This window comes from Ischnura elegans, chromosome 5 (assembly GCF_921293095.1).
Source record: "Ischnura elegans chromosome 5, ioIscEleg1.1, whole genome shotgun sequence".
NCBI lineage: Eukaryota > Metazoa > Arthropoda > Insecta > Odonata > Coenagrionidae > Ischnura > Ischnura elegans.
This window is the reverse complement of record NC_060250.1, coordinates 4,242,183-4,268,383: the sequence shown is the minus strand read 5'-3', so window position 1 is coordinate 4,268,383 and position 26,201 is coordinate 4,242,183. Positions and strand designations below refer to the sequence as shown.

The following is a 26,201-nucleotide window of genomic DNA, read 5'->3' as shown; positions in this document are numbered from 1 at the left end:
TTATACTTCAATAAAACCCTACTTTTGGCCTATTAGTAGTATTAGATTTTCCGTAAGTTTTAGTACTTCCTGTGGTACCGCTAAATCTATTTAGTCGCATTCATAATGGAAGAGAAGCGCGTCACCATAGTTCGCACACCTTCATAGCCACTCGAGAGGCATCTTCATAGACCGTAGTCTCCTTTCCTGCGTGCGCAGGTCTAAAATTATTTCATCACTTCTCTAAAAGTTGGTAACATCGATTTGTTTAATGCCGACGAGGCGCCAAATAAGGGACAAGTCGTCTCACTACGCGCCGTTTTTTACCTTCTACCATCTTCCGATTTATATTATCAAAGATAAACGCCCTCCTAGCAGCACACGCGAGATGAATTTTGCTGCATTCGAGGCATGGGAGGGGGAGAAGCGAGCGGGGAGGGGACGGGATCGGCTAGCAGCTCTTGTATCCGCGACGCTGCGCGGGCGTTGTAATATTTTCTTCGCGGGCGCGGACTCAAATTAGGCATTTTGTGGCTAAACGGTGGCAGATACGTCAAAATGCACGAAATTTTTGCCCTAAAAGGGCAGTAACTCGGCAAAATCTATAGGGAATGACCATAAAATATTATATTTTTCGAATTTTGACCCTCCCCCCCTAAATTGCATTTGAGCGAGGGTCAGGGGTTCACGTACAGGTCTCAAATTTTTCAGGCCTTATTTTTGATTGGTCCCACAACTTTTTTTCATTGGGCCAGATGGATTTGAAAAAAATCGATTTTTGCGATCCGCCCTACTGCACAGGCTATGAAAGTGGCTGTAAACGTCGTGTACGCGGTTATTTATGTCGTGTAAGTATTTGATATATGTAGTGTTCAATTTCTGGATTAAAATATTGTCTGAAATGTTTTAACCTGCGCGATTGTACGTAGATGTGTGTTTTCTTTTGCTGTTGGATGTAGTTGAGTACCTAACTGCGGTATGTGATTAATGGTCGCTGTGTTATAGTTAATTGACTTGTCACTTTGAATTTATTTACCAATGAAATGATAATGTATAAAGCCTTGAAAATAGAGATAAAATTTCCTGTATTAAAAACTTAAGAGCTATATGTATTAGGTGACGGTCTCAGTACAACTGCATTCTGTGTAAGTGATCATGACGATGAGTTAACACCGACGTTAAGGATATTATTTCCATTATGCTGGTTTGTATGTATTATGCTAATTTGTTGGCAATTTCGTTTACAGCGAATTGCCAGGACTATTGTTTTTATGCCGATATTCTGCATGACTTCTCTAAATTGAGTACATACTCAGCATTATTGAAAGACAAAAACTGTCCCTAGATTGTGATTAATTCCTCCACTGATTATTACTTATCTTATTTGTATTGCATTGATTTGGCAATTTTCAGAAACCATGTTACATAAATGCTGATAGCTCTTTAAAAATAAATTTTTGGCCGTCTCCATTTAAATAATAAAGATATGCCAAGGGCCAAGTTATAGCTTACCCAAGTTTGTGTGGGTCAGAAACTAATTTTGTGGCGGCATTGATATGGAATGACTTGGGCATTCCTTGGATTTGGTATTCAGTATACCGTTTTCTTTTGTGCATGGCTTTCTACGTGACATCAGAAGAAGTGGTGAGAATTATGTGGCAACCCTAATTTGTTCTTACAAGATGTTGCTAAGCTAAATAATAACTTCATTATTTGTGGAAGACATTTTTTCAGAGAGTAATTTACAAATGAAACCCTCAATCAAATTTTAATGCCGTGCCATCTCTATTTTTTCTGTTGCCTCTTATAAATCCATTGTTAAAATTTCCTCTGGTGTGAATATGGTTGCTTCTACATCACATGGTTAAGAAGGTGAAAGCTTTTGCATATCACAAGTAACTTTGTATCTACTCATTCACATCGATGCAAATTTATATTGTGCATGAAATTCATAATTAATCATATAGCTTTGCCAGTATTTTTTTCTAAGCAAATTATGTCCATGGTATTCTATGAAATGGTTGCATTTCATAACAGAATAATCAGCAAATTGCTATTACATATGCATTCAATGCTTTCATTTTGACCATTATAATCAAATTACAGTTGCCTTTCACTTTTTTTGCAGCTAGCTGTTTGATGCATTTTGGTGACCTCAAGTTAGAATTCTCCTCACAAGGATGGTGGAAGTGTGTTGCTGTTTAACTAAAGGTCATGTAATTATTATTTTATTTTTGCTTACATTTAGATTTTATATCTCTTGTGGCCCTATACCACAGGGGATTTAAATGAACACTGCTGCATCTTGAGTGCATTTTAGTGTGTAGTGATTATGCAGTATTTCAATCTCTGGTGGCCATAATAATTTAATGTGTAATCACCTTCTTGAGGCCATTGGCTTGTTCGAAATGTCTTTCACCTGCATTTTTGGTTTCAATATATTTTTAATTATTTGTTGCTGCAAGATGGATCAGAGACACAACGTGAAGTACACTGTCTGTGCCCAGTTTATTTTTTTATAATAATATTGACAGAGTTTTGGGCCCTGTATGTATATTTACAGGCATATTGGAATTATCATACAGGAATATTTTTTACACTGTGACAGTACCAAATATTAATGTGAATCTTCATTGGTGACTACATATTACAAGAATAATGAAATTACTACTGGTATCCACTTGTTTAGGAAACTTACTTGCCCCAACTACCTCCACGCAGACTGGGTCTTATCAACTATGCACAAATTCATTCCTGTTTAGCCTACAAAATTTTCTTCTGGGGAAATGCTAGTGTAGCTACAGATGAAGCAATTTCTATGTGAAAGGTGGCTTTTAAATCATTGTTAAGGGTTTCAATAAGGACACTCACTCTGCCATGTACTTATTATATTGTCATGAATTTTTTTACGTTTGTCTGTAGTAATCAACATATGCTGATGCCTAATTCTGCTATACATAGCCATTTGAAATGTGGTAAAGAAAATGTTCATCTGGCTAATCAGCCACTGAACATAAGCAAGAAAGGTCCTCAATTCACCATCAATGACCTACAATAAGATTCCTAATTCAATTAAACATTTAGCCTGCCAAAATATCTTTAAAAATTAATTAAAACATCTGCATATTCATAAATGCTAATACAGCGTCGTTGAGATTTTGCATGATAACTTTTTTGTAATCTGCATTTTACTGCTTGTTTCTTCTTTTGTATGTATTTTTTCTATGATTATGCCCTATGTTATTCATGTTAACCTGCAGGACATTAAACGTTGTTATTATTATCATTTTTTAATAAGGATGGTGGCGCACTTGCCTTTTTTTAATGCAGATACATTAATGTTGGTAATTTCTTTCAGGGTTTCTTTGTTGGAGTAAATATCAAGGATCTTCACTATGGAGAACATTAGTGGCTTTTATTCCTCTAAGCAATGAACAGTAAAATGTATTTTATTGGAATGTGTGATGTATCTTTAATCATCATGGATTCATGTTGACATCTGCTGTGTTTGACTGCAATTGTATTGATTTTGTTGTGTTTACTGCTCATTATTTCGTTAATTAAATCTTTATTAGGAAGTGCAATTTTTTTATTTATTTTCTATCTCACAGTATACCAAAGCGTGCAACCTGTGATTTATTGCAGCAATTTCACTAATAATCTCCAAGCTTCGCAGTACCCAGAGATTATTTTGGTAAATATTTGTTTCTTTATAATGATCAGTGCATAATTCTCAGTGAATAAGTTCCTATTAGGGTGAGATGTTCCAGTTTTACGATGCTTCAAACAATAAGTAAGTATACAGTAAAACCTCTCTTAAACAAAACTCAAGGGACCGAAATTTTGCCGTTTCGTTGATCGGGAGTTCGTTCCTCGGAGGTGATGCGCACGTTGCATCATTCTAGGGGCTCGGAAATTGAAGCAAGTCTGCATGCGTTATCTTCATTCTACCTTCGCATACTTCAAAACAGTGCTTATTTCTTCAGCTACAATGCAAATCACGGGCAATAGACCACATTTAGGAAGCCTCAGTTCGTATTATTCAATCACTTCGCGTGCTTTTTCATCGGTTTTCAAAAATGTATGCAACGTAGCGGTGAGTGCGAGGCCATCCCTTTATTCTCAGTATTTGAAATAGAGTACATGTATTCGCGAAGTTTACACTGAAAAATTAAGAATTCGATAGATTTGACCATTGCTAATATAAAGTTAAAGTAACAGCGCCAATTATAGCTTCATCATGAAATTAAGATCGCTCTACCATAACGGCGCGAGTGCGACTTTCGTCGACCCATTAAAGCTCAGTGGGTGGCAGCATTTCTTTATAGTAGTCGAATCCAAAATACTCCATAGCAATATTTGCGGTCGCGGGCTTCGTAAATAATTCATTGTACTGGCATCATTTCCATCGCATTCCGGATAGACAACTGCCGATAAGAAAACATCTTGAAAGGCCCTATGCAGGAGTTCTCGAAGTAAAATACGTCACGATTTTGAAATATGAGTTTTCGAGAAATTATATTCTGCAACCCTCAGTTCGCTGGCTTCGCGGATTACGAAATTTGAGTCTATTCTAGTGGACTCATCAAACGACCCTTCAATATTCATGACTTTTGAGAGACCCTGCCAGGATTCACGGCTTTCGTCATCACTCTCCATCGCGTGGTCGCAGTTGACTGCAAACCGGATTGACAACTCCCGATAAGAAAACAGCTTGAAGGCCTCGTGCAGGAGTTCTTGAAGTAAAATAAGTCACGATAATGATGCTGTTGACTGCAAACCCGGTTTTTGCAAAATAACTAAATATGGTGACAGGTGCGACACGCTTCCAAGCTTTGCATAGCCCTTGCATTACCTGCAAAATGGTCCTCTTCAATTTCGCCGATCCCTTACATCCATTCGACAAACCAAAAACTCCACTAAAATCCGACGGTAATGCCGCTTTGCCGCAGAAATGACCCCTCGGTCGAGAGGTCGCAACTTAGCTATTGCAGTTGGGGGGAAGAAAATAACACGCACATTTTTTATTGTTAGCCCTATGTTTGGGCCCGTGCAGCGATCGAGGAAGAAATCTACTTTCCCCATGAGTGCATCAACTCCCGCCAACCACCGCTGAATTAATCCCGCTGTCATTCATGGATTTTTGCTGCTACCATAGGGGTGAGGCATCACCATTGGCCCAGTCTAAACATGGCATGTTTAGACTTAGTCGTCTTCTTCATGCAACAATTGACGGGCGTCGCAAACCTTTTTCTCAGGAGAAAATCAACACCGCTTCACATCACTTTAGGACATCGCTACAATCGCCGACAGACAGAGACTGACCTTTAGTATAAAGCACTCAATTCAAGTAACGTCTAGATCAATGGGAAATGTTGGCTTTCGTGTCTTAAGTGCGAATATTTTTTATCCAAGATTGCGGCAAATGCAAAAGTTTCTCCTAATTTTAGATGATGTTGAAATAAACAATGTGAATGAAACAAGAGTAACTACTGAGTCATATATTAAAGATAATTAAGAGATGCAAATTTTGGCTTTCATCTTCTAGCGCGCACATTGTATCTTCCGTTTTTTAGTTAAATTTTAAAGAAGTTATCCAAGATGGCGGCCAGTGAAAAAAATGCTTCTCGGAATTTACGCGTTGTAATTCTGTAAACCCAGTCAACACAACAATTATGGCCACAGTATGGCCGAACTGTGGTTTACCTGTGGCAACTATGGCTATGGCTAGCCACAGCTTGCCATACTATGGCCAGACTGTGGTTGTCATGCGGCAAGCCATAGTGTGGCTTGCCATACACATATGCAACTATGGCCACACTTTGGAAAGCCACAACTGCCACAGATGATAAAGTTTGTTTACGGTTGCTATAGATGCAGACTTGTTGATGAGTTATCAAAATGAGAGTTGGCTGATTTCATTGATATAAAGAAATTGTGTTAAAGAAAGAATAATATGTATTTATTTCAAGAGAAAAGGCTTCCACATTATTTATTGATTTAATCTATTTCAGCGTCTTTCCGTGAGTACTGTGATGTTGAAATGTGGAGAGGATTAGATAGACTACCGTAAATGTTGTAATGACTAAATATGTGATTTTACCTGTTACAGATTGGTCCATAAGCCTAGCTAAAATAACTTGAGGTGGATGTGTAACATGTTATTGTCTCAAATCCAAGGCAATATTGTAATAGTAGCTTATCTGTTCTATTGTAATACTATTTATGTTATCCTACTCCACGTACTAATATCTACCAGAAATCATTTCTGATAACGGGATCAAAATTCTGGAATTCTCTCCCTGAGGATCTTAGACAGAGGGGCTCCATCCATGCTTTTAAAATTAAATTGTACATGGATTTACTCAGTGGAGAGCTAAAATAAACTCCCACGAAAATACAGCCTATTATGTATCATTATTATGTATTATGTACTATTGCCCAATATTCCGTCTGCCTATGATGTCAAATTTCAATCCTTGTTACGTGTTATTTCTTTTTTTTATAGATGCGTATCAAACAACTTTACTTGACATTTTTCATGAACTTTTGCTTTGATGAGCCATTTTTTGTAAATTGTGTTTTTTGCTCCAAGGGTTTTTTCCCAGAGCATAATAAATATCTATTCTATTCTATCTGCAATGTTGTTATGTTTTTTTAGTGGCTAACCTAGGCGATCATTAATGGTTATATTATGTTATTCATGGTTAATTTACTGCAATAATAAAGTACTTACAAACATTATTTACTGAGTAGGAACTTTTATTTGCATTTACCTTTCTGATACTCTATATCGCAAAGTGCTACTTGGGGTATTGGGTGCCAACCAGAGGGCATTTTATCGTATTTATTATTTAAATTGATGGTAAATTAAAATTTTTGGTTCGCATCTAATTTTCCAAAAAAATCATTATTTTTACATTGATGGGCATAGCTAGGATTGAAGGAGGCATAATAATACTATTAAAAAGGAATTATTATATGTATAAATATTAATATATTAGTGGTGGAGCATTGTGGCTAGCCAAAATGTGGCCATAGTGTGGCTATCCACACTAAAGCCACATTATGGCTAGCCACACTGTGGCCACAGTGTGGCCAGGGGTCAAAACCATTATGGCGCCATAATGGCAACCCACTATGGCCACAATGCCTTGCCACAGTGTGGCCACAGTATGGCCACAATTGTTGTGTTGACTGGGAAGTATCTTAAACAACCGTCAAAAGAATGCGTTCTAAGTACATAGCTCTAGATATCATATCTTTGAGCGTGTAAATATTGGGACATTGAGTTATTTACGAAAGTCAGCATTAACATTTTTCGCAATTCGCCGCGAGCCGCGAGTTGGGGTCGGCGGAAACACACGACGTAAGGCTATGGTTACGGTTAATAATGACGATTCTGATTGGCTTATTCAGTGGAAGTCTCTGATTTGCCCTCCAACGCTACGAATATTAAATTATTCATATGAAAATAAAAATTTAACCGGAAAAGTTGGTTATTGGGAGGTGAATTTCACTCGATCGCGCCGAAATTTCATTTCATTGATCGGGAGTTATCGTAAAAGAGGAGTTCGTTCATCGGGGTTTTTCACTAATGTGTTTACATAGGCAATTGGCCGGACCAATAGCATTTGTTCGTTGAACGGAGTTCTTCGTTTAGCGGGAGTTCGTTAAGGTGAGGTTTTACTGTATTATGAAGTCCAGTTGTATAATTAGTCTTTTAATTTCAGGGAATGTTTTTTTCTAGGGAGGTTTGGTCTATTGCAATTAAAATTATCACTTTTACATGTTTGATATGTTGGTGTTAATTTGAGTTGTAATAAACCAAAAAAATATCCCTTTGAAAACCACTAGAATAAATGGAATAGGCAGTGAGGCCGATTTGAATTTCCCGGTGACAACTAACGCTATCTATTGCTGCGTATAGGCACTAGGTCGGCCAGGCCACGAATTTAACACACAGTCGACACTCCTTGCCTGGGGTATTAAAAATTGACATTATTGTTATTATATTGAGTGATGGAATGAAGGTAAAGGTCATAATTTTTATCACAGCCTAAACTCAGTAATGACATATCCAATTCTTCATTATACCCAACTCCGTATCTTGCTTACAGCTCATTTCTATAATGCTAACATTCATGAGTAACCAGTTTTCTGCTCACCAAGGCTCCAGTCTTCCACTGGAGAAACCACCAAGTAATCCACAGTGATAATTTTGAAGATAGCAGACAGCAATGCTCGCAAATGCACAGAAGATTTGAGCACTTCGTACGCATGCTTGCCCAGCAATCTCAAGTATCCACAGAGCAGGTTTAGGCTAATCTTCAGCTCGTCCTCTCCTGTGATGATTACACAAAATTTAATGCAAGTGCCAAACACAACAATATCAACCAATGGATGAGTGAAATGTTTTTACCAAGAGTGGAAAATGACAGCTTGTGAGTGACTTTCAGAAAATGATCCTCCATTACTTCAATTAATGTGAATGATTTGCCTTCATTGAATTCTTTGGCAAATGTTTCAAGGGCTGCCTTGCTCATCTGTGCCACAGCAGGCATCTCGTCTTCCGACAAAATGAGGAGAGCTCCAACGAGTGAAGGCACACACTCCTTCAAGTTTCTGAAAAAAAAAGAGCATTTGCTCAGTAAGCATAATCACCTAACTATGTGTACACACACAGAGGGAGAAGAAATGGAATGGAAAATTGACTGAATATATGACATTATTGCTTCATTGAGAATTCACCATAATGAACTCCCTGGCTAAAAAAATGACTCTATTGAAAGTCTTTCAGAGAATGGTTTCCAGCAGGAAATCGTAATGAAATCGGGACACCAAGAAGAGAGTAGATTGTCTGCCCTTTCAACAACCAAATTGCAATTAAGGTAATAATACTGAGATAAGCCGGAGTTGATAAAGCAAAAGGAGCATGAGCTGGAGAAAGGCACTAGAGCTCTCAGAGGAAGGAACTCTCAAACATCAAACTAAAATTCCATTCTCACTATCCACATGTTACATATTTTTACATTTTCCTGACTTTTTTATGACTCAAAATTTAGGGAACATAGATATCTTTACACAAGATAAAATAATGATTGAGTTTAGCCAAAGTTAAAATTGAAAATTAAATAGAGTAAACAGAAGATAGCCAATGAATTTTAATAGCTGTGGAAAATCTTTTACATACAGTACAGCCCCAGACAAAATATCATGAACCTTTGAGTGGAGAAAGGCAGAACTTTTCTCAGAAAGAAGTGAAAGTGCGTCTCAGAGGAAGTGACAACTCCGCACCCACTAAATTTGCAGTGCATTCCGATAGGTCAAAAAAGTGGCATTCTCACCCCAAATACATACTTCACACAACTACACAGCAATACAATTTGGACACTTCCTCCAAATTGGTCTAGTGATTCAGCAACCAAGGAAAGCTACAGTCAACAGATATTTTTTGCATAATACATGTGATAAAATTTGAATTCAGCAATATTTCGTGGTTACCTTAACACATAGAGAAAGATAATTTTCATCTACAGTCTCCCCACCTTATAAGTAATATTCATACATTTATCATAATAAAAAGAGATTTCTTTAGCCCCTAACTGATTATGTGTGCTCTGTGAGACTGCTGCACTTTTAAAATTATGAATATTTTCAAAATGGCTTTTTAAAAATTCCTACAATTCTCATTAGCTTCATATCTTTGTATAATTACTATATAACACTCTAAAAATTTACAATCTCATTATTTATTTCTATAAAGCTGCAAATGAATTTGATGAGCAGTCTGAGAAACCATATGGTCTAAAGTAATTTCAAATCCCTTGTCTCTTTGGCATCCATCTTTTCGTCTGCTACTCGTTGGCTTTTAACAAGTCCTTTTCTTTCCGTACCTCATTGCTTATTACTTAAATCACACGGTGTGAGGGTGGTCTGGGCCCATAGCCTGTTGCAATTATTAACTAATTTCTTCCTCATCAGTTCATCACACCGATATCAGAGCATATAAAAGGAACTCGAGCGTCTTTCTTTTCACTTACTTTACTTACAACACACAAAACAAGGCACAGGTTACACGTAGCAACAAAGACATCAATGTTAAACCAAACAGATTACTAGCAATATTAATATGGACGATATGAATGAAACATAAACAATAAAAATCAGACACTCCGACACATACTTCCACTCAAACATTGCTCATAGTGCTCAGGGCTCAATAAATGGTTCTACACTGTTTTTAATATATATAAATGATACGGCTCACCTCATCACTGACACCTCTGATTCAAATTTACATCTCTATGCTGACGACGCAAATTTCCTTCTCTCCTCTTCTACGTGCCCTACTTTGATCAATAATGCCAATGTTATTTCTCACAGCCACTTGGGTGTCATGAAAATCACCTCTGCTCCAATACCAAAAAAAAACAGCTGGTTGTATTTTCTCACAACAAAATTGAAAATGACTTGCTAGTTAAGTTCAACACTGATACTACCCACACAGCACGTCATTGCCAAAGGACGTCTCCGCTGCGTGTCCGGCACGTCCTCTCACTGTTCGAGGATTTTCAGGACAGTCAGAGGATGGCCAGCAGCCGTCCTTGCCATCCGTCCGCACACTGACCGATCTCGGATGTCCAGCGGGCATCCAACTAGTGGCCCGTTTGTACGAAGGTTTTGAACAGTACACTGGCAAATTCATATGCAGCAATAAAATCACATACACCCAAATTTCCTAAAAACTCATGAATTAACGTATGACACAGTAGTCATTTCGTATCTGATACGCTGGATACTAAGATTCATATCCGGTGTGGGACTATTTTCTTTCTCGGATGGTGCCATAGCCACCTAGAAAGAAGGCCCACGGAAGGATCACCGTTGGAAATTACGTTGTTAACGTTACGTCTCGCCACATTCAAGGGATTTTTGTGGTTAAGTTGGTGAAAATTAGAGTTTTTCTGAATAGTGAAGTTTCCGTTATTCTTTAATTTCATTTGGTGGGTTTCATAAACTTGTTTGTGCGGCATTTTTGTTAGAAATGCCGTTAACGCGTGTGGTGCCGGTATGCAAAGGAAACTCCAGCAGGACTAGACCCAAAGTTCAAGTTTTTGGCTTTCCTATAGATCGTGAGTTGAAGAAAAAGTGTATTTGGGCGATAAGAAGAAACAATTTCACCCCTACGACAAAAATTAAGGTATATACCTTTCTCCCTGAAATTATTTGGATGTAATTTGTGGTTAGAAGTGGCTTCAGGATGTTGATGAACGACTTAGGACTGAAAGTGGTGATTTAAAATATTGTAGCAGCATTCATTTGAAAATTCTTGCATTTTAGTTGTCTTTTTTGTACTCTGTCGTTCGGTTGTGTCGTGCAACAATTGCTCTATGAAAAATGCTCTTAAATATAATATATAAATTACTAATATATTAATATAACTTTCATCTTTAAATATAAAATGTATTAATATTTTTACTAAAAATATTTTCTTTTTTAAGAAGAAGAAAAAGTCAAAGAAAAGTTACTAAAATGTATACAGCCTAAAGTGTACAGGTTTCCTAATTTTGAAACCTTAAGAATGTTAAACACGAGACTAATAAGACTGTAGCTTCCTGTCTTATGTAATCTGCTTGTTACCTACAAAAGACAATTTCTTGCTACAATGAAATGTTTGTATACTTTGTTAATACATGAGCAGTGCAGGAGAGCATGTCAGCCCCTGAAAAAATGTGGAGGTGGCTATCAGAAACTGGCTAAGGCATGCCAAGGAGCGGTTGCAGGGGAAGGAGAAAATTCAGTAATTCATACGCAGTTTCTTGTGTTATATTATTTTACCAAAGAAGCCAAATAAATATTGTGCATGACATTGATGCCTTATTCATTTAAATTCTTGTCTGGACCTATTATTTATTAGTATCGAACAAAATTCAGTCCCAACCTATGCATGTCCTGAAGGTGTCCAGAGCGGACACTTTCAGGACGTCCATAGGCAACCTTTTTGACTGACATGCGGACATCCTTTGGCATGAATTGGGGCGGCCTACGGACGCCCCTAGGCCACTTGGCGGACAGTCACAGGACATCCTAAAGGTATCTGTGTGCTGTGTGGGTATAGAGCAGGTTGACCATACAAAATGTCTTGATGTCCACCTCAGAGCAATCCTCTCTTAGGAACTGCACATTGACGTCCTCATAGCTTACTCTTAAATTTTCGTCTGAAGACTTTCACAGCTTCTTTTATCTATGTTGCTGGTGGTTTTCGGGTATTGCTGTGTAGAAAACATTTTAACTCGACGTTTCACTCCTCCTACTGGGAGCGTTATCAAGAGAATGGAAGGAATTTATACTCGTCCCGAGCTTATTTATGTTTTTTTTGCTACTCATTGTTGTTCCGGATTTGAATTTTAGCCGATAGCCGTTGGCCATTATATTGTGCTAGGAACCCTCTCCATATACGGCTGAGGTTATACCCATCCTCCCTATTAAAGTTATTAGGTCTTTTCGCAATCTCGATGGATTCACGTATAAGACGCGGATGGTATCCATCCGCGTCTTATACGTGAATCCTCCCCTTCAATCTATGGGAGTGTATGAGGTTCCCTGCTGCTGCGGCAGAAGCTACGTGGGACAGAGCAAGCGTTCAATCTCCCAAAGGCTTAAGGAGCACGAAAGGGCGTTAAAATTACATCAGTGGGACGCATCAGCTGTTGCTGAACATTTTGCCTCCAGCCCTGGGCATAGAATAATGTTTGATGCTACACGGGTGTTAGCGAAGACGGAAGAATACCATCCGCGTCTTATACGTGAATCCATCGAGATTGCGAAAAGACCTAATAACTTTAATAAGGAGGATGGGTATAACCTCAGCCGTATATGGAGAGGGTTCCTAGCACAATATAATGGCCAACGGCTATCGGCTAAAATTCAAATCCGGAACAACAATGAGTAGCAAAAAAAACATAAATAAGCTCGGGACGAGTATAAATTCCTTCCATTCTCTTGATAACGCTCCCAGTAGGAGGAGTGAAACGTCGAGTTAAAATGTTTTCTACACAGCAATACCCGAAAACCACCAGCAACTTACTCTTAAATCTTAGCTCTGTGTGCTACCTAGTGAGAAATTTACGTAATTCAGTCAGTCTTGATGTCCATTTAATTCTATACATATTGTGGTATCTTTTTTTCTCAAATGATATACAACATAATACCATGCGGTTAATCCATGCACGCTACAAAGATATTCAAATTACAGAAAAGAATGGTCAGGATTATGACAAAAAAGCTATACTGCTCCCTATCCACACCAATGTTTGCAAATCCAAAAATTCTTCCTTTCCTGTGTGTGTACATCATGTTCTCAGAGATATATGTTTGGCAAAACCTGCCCAAATTCCCCATCAATGCTGACTTCCATCACTATGGGACTCGAAGCTCTAGCATCGAGCTCGAAGACTAATGCATCAAGCTCAGGCTCTAAAGCAATGGACATCAAACTTTTTAACAAACTACCCAATCGAGAAAAAACAGTAAAACTTTGTGTTTACTTAAACATAATCTTCAAAGATTCCTTTGGGAGAAAATGTTCAACTCTGTAAACACATAATTATACGACTAATTAAAACTGAATGATTATGTATCACCTTTGTGCTCCTTATACATTTTGTGGTAGTACAACTTTCCTGCATTACTTTTCATTGCTAATGCAAATTGTATTTTATTGTAAATTGTATCACATATATATACTGCTTATTGTATTGTGATTGTACATACATCTTATATGACGTGTCTTATGTCATGTGTAAATGTGACCTTTGGACAAATAAACAATTATTATTATTATTACCATCCATGGAGCCATGGCTGTTGCCAAGAATTGCATTGTATCCGAGAGGTCCAAATACATAGACATCAAATATCAACATGTTAGAGAATTGATCGCGAATAATTTCATAATTCTTACGCATGTAAATTCAAAGTCAAAATGTGCTGACATTTTTGAACTCTTAATTGAACTGATTGTTTATTCGTGCTTTTTTGTTGGTTAACCATGTCATATGTGACCAACATATTGTTCAGTGAATGTGCTCACTCTAGTATGTTAGTCACATTGATGATTTTGCATTCACACAATTTGTGTTTGTTTTGGTTTTTCAATTGTTGCCACTTGAGTCCACAGAGATACATAATAAAAAAATAAGCTATAATAACCTAAATGAAATAATTCACCTATATTTATGCAGCCTTTCTGTACCAATGGTTGAAAAGCCAAGAAAAATCTTAATCAGTAATATATCTTCCTATGGAAAACCTTCCACCAAAAATTTTATTTTAATCGAGTAAATATATATAAACAATGAATTTAACTGTACAAACCTGGAACATGTGAGAAGCAGTTGTGCAGCCTTTGCCATCTCCAAACGAACATTCCAATTGGAGAAATATAGGAGGCATATTTCACTGACGACAGGCTGTATGCTCTGGCTCGCGTGCGCATACCATTCCTTGGTTCTCTCCTTCCCGCGGAGCGTACTCAACTTGTGTTCCCTCGAATCAATCCCACTCTTCCCCTCGCTTTTCCTCCATAGAAAAGCAAGCAAATCATTTTTACTAACCTCCCAGTCGCTACACTCAAACTGATCTGCTTCAGATATGCCGGCATCCTCCATCACGACGGCAGTTACACGACTCCAAGCTTTGATGGCTGCCTGAGAGAGTAGTAAAAATTGGCACATCTTAAATCTTAATCGAAGGTAGCTTACAAGGCATTATGCTTCATAAAATTCATCTGAGCCAGCAAAACAATGATCACCATTGTGATTTTGTGATTCTGCTTTTCGTCAGCACAAATAACTATCTTCAGGCTAAGGGTGATTCCAGGAAAACAAAACATGAGTAGGTGACCAATCTTGACGTTTGAGTCACCATACCTCGAAAATTCTTCTCCATGAACTTGACATACATGCATCAAACATTCCAAAGCAGTTACCCTAAAATGAATGACATAATCATATATAATGTCGAAATAAACAACCAAACTCTCTCACACACTTCACTTCAATACTAACCTAAGGTCAACAAAGAGTTCTTCTTTCACCAAAGAGAGACAAAAATAGATCCCATGACTAATTAATGGTATGTTTCTTTCGCAGTAAAACTCTGTAAGAATTTCATGAGATGACCTGGATATTAAAATTTTCACACATCTGGTAACCGATATTTTCAATTCTTCGGAGCTATTAGGGGCTGTCAATGGAAATATAATTCATCACTATAAACTTTTAATTAAAAATTTTAACTATTAAATTTCAGCGCATCTCACAACAATTATATTCAACCAAAAATAGAAAGGCCATAACCTAGTTTGTGAAGCGAGGGATCACTTATCGAACGAAAGAGTTCTGAAAATATTCTTGTCAATTGATCTACTTCCAAAACTTTAGTTTTTGCCAGTAAGCTAGACAAGCAATCCACAGTCTTTACACTCACGTTCATTCTGTGCAGGAGGAGGTTTAGATGAGAGAAAACTGATAAATTCCATTAGGACAAGCTATAATCTTGCATAATCACGATATGTTAAGAGACTTACCGCACATCCTTTTTCGTTAATAAAACACACAAAGGTAATAAAACGTATCTTTGGAACACCTGTAACGTATCCGATGGAATTTCATCGATAAGACACTGAAGTTTCACAAGAACTTCTTCTGATGGTCTTTTTAACACGTCTTGACACAGAGGGCTAAGAAGAGAAAACGCAAGACGATCACAGTCGTTTAGTCCCATACCCTCCATTCTAATTTTCCCCATACCCTCCATTTCAAGCTCTTCTTTATCTCATGATGCATACATTTTATAGACCCACGTAACTGACATTTTTGATCTTTTAAACTTCACCTCACCGATACACAGACCTTACATGCACAACAGAAACCACACGAATTTCCCACACAAAATACATTTATGCGCATTGTGACCTTGTGACAAACGGCTAGCGCATTTTCCACGTTGATTCCGAACACGGCCAACGTATGCCCCGTTTACACAACGATCGTCGTGACGTTGATCCTTACGATCGTAACCTCAAAACGTCGTGTAAACGCGCAGAGTTACCTGGAGTTACCATCGTAGGCCATAGTACCTCACTGCCGAACTTACGATGGTTAGCGCTAGTGTGCCAAGAAAAAAGTTAGGAAATGAAGATCGATGCGTATACGATTCTTTCGCGCCGTTGCAATCTTGATACAATAACTGATATTTCATAAACAACTCTAATATATCAAAGAAATGTGGCAACGATTGAAGACATTATTCAGCAGGTAATGGAAGGACGTTAGGGGAAAGTTTGGTATTATTTTACAAGAGGTACAATCCGGATTTCGCCTTCAAACCTTCACTTTCCTGTAGTATTTTAGCCTCCTGATTAACGTGGTGACATTCATTCCTGGCGGAAATTAATAGTTTTCGAGATATTTTAACTTTTATGGATAGCGATTTTCGGGTTCTGCGCATGCGCCGCCATTTACGATCTTCACTTACTCACCCTTTACTTTACGCGTTTTATGCCCCGTTCACATTACGTTCTTTTTACGCCGGTTAGCCCCGACCATGGTTACAAAACGAGGTGTGAACGCAAGTTCCCGTTAACCGTGGTTGGGATTCTGACCACCGTTTTCCGACCATGGTTGGCGGTAGTTCATGCGTGTGTGAACGCAAGTTGGTTAAAAGCTGGTTAGAAAAAGAAGAAGGCGAAGCAGCAACGAAGTGGGATAGGAGGAAAGAAAACGGGAAATAAAGTTTCGAAGAGGAGACGGCCGTTATTGTTGAATTATATTCGTCAGAATTAATTCAAAGGAAAGTGCTATTGATTCATTCCGTAATGTGTTGTATGGTATGAGATTTTAAACCTGATTTAAGTTATGCGATATACTTTATAGTTCGTAGTGAATTAGCTATTAGCTCGTATTGTATTGTTACGGACAGATTGAATAATCTATATTAATATTTTGCTAGAATTAAGTAAAATGTGCGAAACTACCATAATAAAAATCCGAAGGTCACAATGATTTTAATGTTTTGGTAAGAGTTCTTTGTCCCAGTTTGAAAGAGATCACTTATGTTCATCCTTGAACAAAAGTTCTTCCCATATCAATATAAAGTATCAGGCTAACGGCTAGTCAGATGTAACGATAGAAAATAAATTTATAAACGTCGGGTGATACCACATATCGCAAAAATTACCACGTTCTCTCTCTTATTTCATAAGTTAAATTTCAACAATCGTCACATTTCTGCAAGTTATTCGTCCACATTTGAAGAAGAGGTAAAAGAGTTTTAATTTACGGTATAGCATCAGAGTGGATCATGTCCTTTGTCAAAGTCAGAAAACAATAATAGCTAAGAATGTAATGCAGCGAAAAGTGTATCTCCATCTCAAATCACAAGTGTCTCAAATTGAGGCTCAAGTCTCAAGATTAGGTCCTCGATTTTCTTCACCTACATCAATGATTTATCGACACATCCGAATCAAGGGCAAGTAGTAGTATATGTTGTTGATATCAACCTAATTATCAGTAATATTCGCTTTCATTCATATTAAATAGAGCAGTAGAAGAATGCAAGCCACACTATGGATGAAATGATTAGTTGGACGAACACATTTGAATTACCTTCTACGTAGCAAGGAACAATGATTGTCGACGCTGGAATGCAATTTTTAATTCATAAGCAGCTCATAAAATGCACATATGTTTAAATTCATCATCAATATCATTGCAATTAACACAAGAACTTTTCCTGCACATTCCATATATCCTTCCAACAAGTTATTCGCTCTTGTCAACTCTTTTTTCACTTGGAATTACTATACCACTCATCAGATGTCGCCAGGGTCTAACCATGGTTGAGTGTGAACGCGCGTTGGTTCTGACGTCATCTTACGCTGGTTAAGAAAGATGGTAATGTGAACGGGGCATTACGCACTTCACCTTCTGCGCATGCGCAAACATTACCATGCCGCCAAATTTAAAGTTTACCCACTGAGGAAGACCTGCCTGGGACATTTGGGCAACCATAAGCACTGGAAGGTAAGCACATTTTACCCACTTCTACCTCCCACCCTACCAACTGGACCAGCTCGAAGGATATTTTTTTCTAGTTGACCAACTCGTACATGTGCCAGGAAAGTGATTTAGGGTGCGATTCATAGACGGCACTTTAGGCTAAAGTACACTTTAGCCGGGCTAAAGTCTGCTTTTTCCGTTTCATAAACGCCACTTTAGAAGAAAAATGGCCGAATCGTCACTTTACCGTAAAGTGCCCAACCGGAGCTCACTTTAGGGCTAAAGTGTCCTTTACGGATAAATAAATATGGCGGCACCGGCTGTTATTGAAGTTGAAATATGAAGATATTTGGGTTACGGAAATGAATAGGAACTAATTTTTTGGTGAGAACACAACAGCAGAGTGGCGTGTTTCAAGAAATAACCAGACACGTAATATATGTCTTTTCCCTGAAAATATATCGTGTCGGTATCGATGGAGATGACCCATTTCTTATGTTTCGAAGTTAAACTCTATCGGTCGTGTGATAATTACAACACAACAAGTGGTTGGAAATATTGGCATAATTTATGTTGCATTTGTACACAAGCTAATTGTTAAGTACTTCTGTTATTTATGCGTTTATGTTCCATGATTTTCCTAAGATACTTGAATATGATAGCAAAATTCTGTTTACATTGGCGTCAATAGCCTTCGTACGCGAAGACTTGATTTTCATGTCGTTTGGTCAGCCAAATTCTAGCTTCTATACCTTGCATTGCATTTTAAGCGTTTTTATTCAAATTTAGCTTAATGTACTCTTGCCGTATGCCTCCATATCACGTTTAACATGTTTCTGTGATTTTGAAACTATATTGAGTCGAGTTTCTGTTTCCTTTTACGACTATGCATTTGAATGTTTATAATGGTGATATAAGATCTCGTCATGAAAGGCAGCAAAAAAATTAAAACATACTTTCCTTCATAATCATATTATCTGCAGCAAAGCAATGTTTTCTCGAGGATGTAGGATTGTTATGAAATTTCATTTACACAGCATCACAGACTTCATTGACATTTTTTACTACAAAATTCGTGAATGGATACTCGGGTTAGGTATTCACATATGTCGAGGCATCATTTGAAGCAGACAAAGAGATATTTATTGATATAAATCCATTCTCACATTCAAAATGTTTCATTGTGTGGCCATTCATTCATTGGTTTTGATGATGTGGGTATTCTTGAATGTCCGTTTCTCTAGTATAGTATATAACGCCTTAGCTCAACATTCTAAGAATTAAAATATTGGTAAGCAGAAAAGAATTCAGCAAACACCCATACCTCATTCAAAATATGCGTCCAACTGAGACAACCACTGATCGGTATATCTTCAAATAATTGGTACAGTTTCAAGTTAACGCGAGAGAATTTCACTATTTCACCCACCTTCAATGAAAGTACACCATCAAACTTCGCCTAGCATGTAGTCCTAACAACCGTTTGCAGTTAATCATAGAAAATGTCGTGAAAATATCATCATTTGAATATTTCCCAGACGGCACAGGAAGTTTTCGTACCTAAATACGAGGGTGGACAATCAAGATACAAAAATCGCGCTTAGGAAGTTACTTAGAAGGTTTTGTTTCTTTATTTCCTTTAATGACGAAAAAAGATGCAAGAGGACTGGCAAATTCATATGCATCGATAAAATTGTATCTCATCGATAAAACTGTATTCGGTCTGGGACTATTTTCTTTCGCGGGTGGTGCCATCTGGTGCCATCGTGCCATATCCTCCTAGAAAGATCACATGCCTTCACAAGCCGTTGGAGATGACATGGTTAACGTCACGTCTCACCACATTTCAGGGATTTTTGTGGCTAAGTTTGTGAAAAATAGTGTCTGGTAATGGTGAAGTTTCCCTCATTATTTTTTCAACCATCATCATCATTTCAGTAATTTCATTCTCTGGGCTTCAGAAACGTGTTTGTGAGATATTTTTGTTAAAAATGCCTTCCGTGTGTGTAATGTCGGGATGTAATGGAAACTCCGGGACATGGCTCAAGTTTTTAGCTTTCCAAAAGATCCTGAGTTGAAGAAGAAGTGCATTTGGGCGATAAGAAGTAAACATTTCACCCCCACGAAAAACTGTGAGGTATGTACTCTTTCTCGCTGTAATTATTTGGATGTAATTTTAAGTTAGAAGTGGCTTCGGGATGTTGATGCATCAACATCCCGAACTATTCAGTACTGAAGTACTATAGTACTATTCAGTACTAAAAATGGTGATTCAAAATATTGTAGCAGCAATTCTTTTGAAAATTCTTGCATTTTAGTTGTCTTTTTTGTATTAATTCATTCGGTAAACGTGTGGTTAAAGGAGAAACTAGGAATAAGCTGCCAAGTTTATAGGATCGAATATTGCTTCTTAGCTTGCCCTATGGTGTATTACACGTCGGCTTTCATCATTTCAAATTATCTTATGCTATAGTTTAAAACAATAAAAATATCAGGCATACAAATATTTACTATATTTACGAGCCTATAGTAATTTGATTTCTCATGCAGAAATACCAAAAATTGGAAATGATTTGACCTAATAAGTTACATGGTATTTTATTATTTATTAATTTTAGGTGTGTGAGATTCACATCGCACCTTGTGATATCAGAAAATAATCTGTGGCCTTGGACGAGAAGACGAGGAGAAAATTCTTGCTGAATTGAAGTTACCCAGATTGGAGGAAGGTACCATTGCCTCACTGTTACCTGTCGCCAAGAACACAGACATTGTGGCAGAAGCAGTGGCGGCTCGTGCTATAGGTTCACTGGTTCAGTGAACCCCCAAAATAAATTGCTGCTTTGACATTTACCTAAACGGAAACGGAATTGTAAGATTTATCTTGGAAATTTCATTAAATACGTTTCAAAATTTTTGAAAGAGGGCTGAAGTTACCGCGCGTGAGCTCTACTGCTGTGCTCAGCTGTGCTGAGTTCAGTAGGGGTGCGGTCCAATGAATGCTACTTTCGCTACCAGACGCTACAGACGGCAGTGCTCCGGAGCTCCGGTCCATAGGCGCTACGTTCGCTACGGGAATTTCTTTTCGGACCGGTCAGGAGCGAAGTCAAGATGGCGGGAATGAACGAGGGTGGGCAAACTGGGATTATGAAATCGAATATATGGTTTTAATTGCGAATTGAGGTGATAATGGTAATTGAATATTAATAAATATATTCGAATATCATTTAAATGAATTATATTTTCCAATATCGAGGTTCCACTAAGTAAAGCAAGAAACTTTGGACCGTATTTCTCACACCTACCCTCGCCTACCCCTTCTAAATGAAACTCATTACCCTAGAAAAGGAAGAAGTAGGTACTCTATCGTTTTCTCAGTTGAAACATGTCAACTTATTATGGCTAAAGACTATTAAAAACATTAATCCATTTCATGTAAATCCGAAATTTACTTCAGATTTTAAGTTATGGCACGAGTTGATTTGTCGCTATGTGTTCTTACAACCCTTTCTTATATTACATGCCCCTTTTAATAATTTTTTGTTGCCTTTTGTATGTTAAGGCTGCTTCCAGAGACATTAGAGTTCATTTTGGAGGAGATACGAGAATGTTTGCGGATAGATAGTTCTTGCTATATATTTATTTAAATCACGATTAAATTTACATCTATTTACGAAGTGCGTCTACTCCGTTACTTCGTAGTCACTTTTATAGGAGAAAAGCGTCCACATTCAGCGTCCAACAACTGCAACGTGAGTAAACTCTCCATTGCCTCAGTGCATTCCCTTCGAATTTCCGCCAAAAATTGACTCGCTCCTCCGCTGACCCAAGTTTTCAGGGGAGCGTCTGGAGCTGGTCTGGAGCGAGGCGGGAAATGGGTGTATGACGTTTGCCGTGACGTCACAGCCTAACCTGTAGCGCTCCGTAGCGAATAACGGACCGCTTGGTGGCGCTCCGAAGCATTGGTAGCGTTCAACGGACCGCACCCTAGGAAGAATGAACCTCCTGACTTAGGCGCGGGGTTGGCGGAGGGAGGGGGGCTTGCGGCGGAATAACATGGTCTCGGAGCTGCAAAGACAGTGCAGCGACAACCGACTTCTCCCGAGAGTAACCGAACGTGTCCGAACGGTTCACGAGTCTGCCAATCCCGTAAACTGCACAACAAGAGGTTTGTCATGTCCGCCGCTAGAGTTGTTTTCGCTCCGCGCGCATTAAAATCAGCTTCAAAAATCGCCACTCGAGGCGCTGACATGCAACGGTATTCAGAGTCCTCTGAATGGCTGTTCTCGACGCTACTCTTTCTCTATATTACTCTTCGTCAGAGTCCTCTATATTGGATTCTCAGCACCACTCCCTCACTTCATAAATAGAGGACTCTGGATACCGTTGCTCGTTAGCGTCGCAAGTGGCGATATTTGAAGCTGATTTTAATGCGCGCGGATAATGCCTCGTTCACATTACGATCGTCCGAGCCGTCGTCGGAACTATCGTGCATTCACATTACGATGGTTGAAACCTGTGCTGCTCTCTAGTGCTGACATCTAAAGTGAACGGGAAATTGATGATTAGCAAAGCTGTTGTGGTTTGCATTGACAAGATATCACTGTTTTCAACGTGTATTTACCGAATAATTTTTCTTCCGCCCATATTCTTCCTTCCTAGGACAAATCCATGAAATGTCCATGAAAAAAATAGAGCTTCACGAGCATTTCGTCTTTCTCTTGTCGCTTCCGTTTCCGGTCTCCCAGCGCCTAACCATCGTAAAGTGGCAACGTTCAGAACTACGTCAACTATAGTCAGAACTTGCATTCACACGGCTAGTTCGGTCAACTATCGTTAGGACGACGGCTCGGACCATCGTAATGTGAATGAGGCATAAGTGTGCACAGCGCTGTCAACAGCTGGCGCACGATATCGCTGCAACTCATTTGTTTACTACAATTTTTAAGTTACGTCTCTGTCAGTCAGTATTGGTCAGTATCACGAATAGTGTTTCACCGTACTGAATGTGTCATCGTGGATTGTAAATTATTTCAGTTGATTGTGAGCGACTGTATAGTGTGGGCTTAGTGCTTCGAAACGTGTCAAGGATGAACAGTGTTGCATCATTACTTAGTAGTAACTTTTGTGCCCTAACTCTTGAACAAAAATGTGCAATCAAAGCACTAGGCAGACCGACGCCGCCTTTGGACATTCGTCTACAGCAAAGTTCTCGAGGCAAAAACTACACTCGTATATTCAAGTCACATCTGTATGATAGAAATTCGTGGATTTGTGGATGTGAAGTAACCAATAGATTCTTTTGCTTCCCGTGTCTTCTATTTTATAAAGGAAAGGACACAACATGGACAACTACTGGAGTTTCAGACTTGAGTCATCTTACCCAGAAAATAAAAAAACATGAAACATCTTTGTATCATAAGAATGCCTGCTTGGATTTATCCATCTTAGGTCGTACTGAAATAAGGCAACAACTCAGTGAAGCTTTTAGGCTTAATGTTGAGAAAAATAACGACCAAGTCAGGAAAAATCGGTATGTCCTTTCAAAAATAATTGATTGTATTCGGTTTTGTGGAGAGTTTGAACTAGCTTTGCGTGGACATAATGAAAGAGATGACTCCAATAACCCCGGTATTTTCAAAGGATTAGTGAATTTCTCAGCTACATTAGATACTATTTTGAAATCACACCTGGAAGTTGCCACTGTTTTTAAAGGTACGTCCAAGGAAATTCAAAATGACCTGTTAGATTGTATGCTGCACGTCTGCAAACTACATATTCTTGAAGAAATTCGCTCAGCAGATTTTGTGTCTGTGATTGCTGATGAAACTACAGATGTGTCTGCTAAAGCTCAGATGGTTGTAGTGTTTCGCTCTGTTCTCAAAAGTGGGTTGCCTATCGAGAGATTTTGGACATTTCTAAACCCTAAACATCATGATGCTGAAACATTATTCGCCTGCATAAAACGTGTTCTTGTGGAAGTGCTAGGAGAGGCCAAAAACAAACTTATCTCACAAAGCTATGATGGTACAAATGTAATGAGTGGCCAATTCAATGGTGTTCAGACACGTGTCAAGGCGGAGTATCCAAATGCACACTTTGTACATTGCTACGCGCACCAGCTCAACTTGGTCATGGTTCAAGCAACAAGTCAAAACAAAGAAGTGAGGGTATTTTTTGCAAATCTTCAAGAGGTGTGTACCTTTTTTAGCCAGTCCTCACAGAGAGCTGACATTTTGGATGAAATAGTTGGAAAACGACTTCCTTCTGGCTCTTCAACAAGATGGAACTACAATTCAAGATCCGTATTAGTAGTTCACCAAAATATTCAAGAATTAATAGAATGCTTTGAAAAAATTGAAGAAACAAGCAAAATGACTTCTACTTTGAATAAAGCTCAAGGACTTAAACTGAAACTGCAGCAACCAGAGTTTAAATACTGGCTCGAATTCTTTTCAAAGGTTATGCCTCATGTAGATATTTTGTATAGCTCACTGCAAAAGAAAAATATAAACCCTGTTTGGGCAAAGGAAGCAATTTCCTCTTTCAAAAGAGAAATACAGAAAGTAAGGGAGAGTGTGGAAAGCCTGGCCACAGCAGATGAATCAGCAGAGCCTAGACCAAAGAGAAATAAGGTGGAAAACTGGCAAACATTGCGAAATGCAGCTGCCAAGGAAGTTTGTGACGCTATAGCAGCAGAGGCAGAACGCAGATTCGAATTCACTGGTCATCTAGTTGCAGCAAACTTGTTTGACAACGAAAATATGTCCGGCTATAGAAAAAGGTTTCCTGATGATATCCTAAACACGACAATAGAATCATTTGGTTTTCTTGACAAAAATAAACTAAGATGCGAGCTTCAGCTTATTTACAGCAGAGAAGATTTTAAAGAAGTTAAGAAGGCCACTCATTTGTTGTCATTCCTTCTTGAAAACAATTTAGAAGAATGTTTCAGTGAAACGGTGAAACTGCTAAAAGCACTGATCACAATACCAATGACAACGGCAGAAGCAGAACGTTGTTTTTCATGTCTGAAAAGAATTAAAACCTTCCTCAGAAGCACAATGGACGAAGACCGGCTTACAGCACTTACCATGATGTCAATTGAAAAAGAGATGGCCCGCAATATAGTGGACTTTAATGAGAAGGTGATTGACCATTTTGCCGCAAAAAAGGAGAGAAGAATGGACTTCATGTTTAAACATACAACAACTGCAGGAGTCGCTTAAAGGTTCTTATTAAAATTAGTGTGGTTTAAGTCTCATTTTAACAATGAATGTAACTTAACTGTGTAGAATATCTGTAGCTGTACGATTTTATTAGTTAAAATATACAATTGTAAAAAAATTGCCAAAGTATTAATTGCAACTTGATATTCTGATTACAGCAAGAATCTCAACTCTCGGCTCAGCTTTCGAGAGTGAGGATGGGAAAGTGTCATTTTGAGAATCGGTTCGAGTTTAAAAAATATCAAATTTCATGCAACTTCTTTATTTCATGATGTCCCTGCGAGGAAAAATCTGGGGTGGGGGTGACGCCATTGAGCCTGCCTCATATAGCTATTTGTGAATTTGCAATTGCCTAAATCGTGTGTACATCAAATTAAATATGCTGGGGTTCTATTACCATTAAAAACTAAGCATAAAATATTTCAATATGCAAGCATTTGTAGGATGCTAGTGAATTCACAAAAACTTAAATAAAATAATATCATTCTTATTTTTCCTTTTCCATGGTACAACTTTTATAAAACGATAATCCATAGTAAACTAAATTAATTGCATAAAAATGTAATTGTAGATACTTATTTTCAAATAACTAAATATTTTTCAAAGCAACCAAATTGGGATCAAAATAGTTTTAAAATAGTTTTTTAAGCTCTACAAATATAAAATTTTCCTGGGATTCTCCCTCTATGGCTGGAAGGTAGACTACCCGCACCTCCCGGTTGAACCCCCGAAATAAAAGTTCACCAGCCGCCACTGGGCAGAAGTGACATATTTGTGGATGTGGATTTGATTTGTGCAAGTTGGTGCAGTGATAGTGGACGTTCATCGGAGAAAGTATTGACGATAGTTTGTATGTATCGACCAGTCCTCTTTTAAATAATATTCTATTCGAAAGAGAATAAGAGTAATTGTTTCGCTATAAATTAGA

The 26,201-nt window shown here is 38.2% G+C and overlaps 2 protein-coding genes and 2 long non-coding RNA genes across 7 annotated transcripts in view; 3 read left to right on the top strand and 1 right to left on the bottom strand.

Annotated features, from left to right (window-relative positions):
• The window catches only part of LOC124158439 (TELO2-interacting protein 1 homolog), a 60,591-nt gene extending 44,508 nt beyond the window's left edge, over positions 1-16,083 (bottom strand). The window contains exons 1-7 of one of the 4 annotated variants that reach the window (XM_046533524.1): positions 15,572-16,083; positions 15,342-15,478; positions 15,051-15,228; positions 14,795-14,972; positions 14,359-14,690; positions 8,402-8,604; positions 8,148-8,324 (exon numbers count right to left, since the gene is read on the bottom strand). In XM_046533524.1, coding sequence (XP_046389480.1) covers positions 8,148-8,324; positions 8,402-8,604; positions 14,359-14,690; positions 14,795-14,972; positions 15,051-15,228; positions 15,342-15,478; positions 15,572-15,801 — 1,435 coding nt within the window. In that variant the 5' untranslated portion in view covers positions 15,802-16,083. Of the gene's footprint in view, positions 1-8,147; positions 8,325-8,401; positions 8,605-14,358; positions 14,725-14,794; positions 14,973-15,050; positions 15,229-15,341; positions 15,510-15,571 lie in introns of those variants that run through there. The other 3 variants (XM_046533525.1, XM_046533526.1, XM_046533527.1) reach the window with 3 other exon arrangements.
• Positions 1,942-3,563, top strand: LOC124158440. The gene is made up of 2 exons (XR_006864788.1): positions 1,942-2,195; positions 3,338-3,563. It is a non-coding gene; the product is annotated as an uncharacterized LOC124158440 (long non-coding RNA).
• LOC124158441 lies at positions 5,953-6,254 on the top strand. Its single transcript, XR_006864789.1, has 2 exons — positions 5,953-6,002; positions 6,092-6,254. It is a non-coding gene; the product is annotated as an uncharacterized LOC124158441 (long non-coding RNA).
• Positions 16,084-22,928: 6,845 nt separating the features above from the next.
• On the top strand, positions 22,929-25,547 carry LOC124158438 (zinc finger MYM-type protein 1-like). The gene is made up of 2 exons (XM_046533523.1): positions 22,929-25,275; positions 25,432-25,547. The coding sequence occupies exon 1, from the start codon at positions 23,135-23,137 to the stop codon at positions 25,271-25,273; it is 2,139 nt and encodes a 712-aa protein (XP_046389479.1). The 5' UTR covers positions 22,929-23,134; the 3' UTR covers positions 25,274-25,275; positions 25,432-25,547.
• The last annotated feature ends 654 nt before the right edge of the window (positions 25,548-26,201 follow it).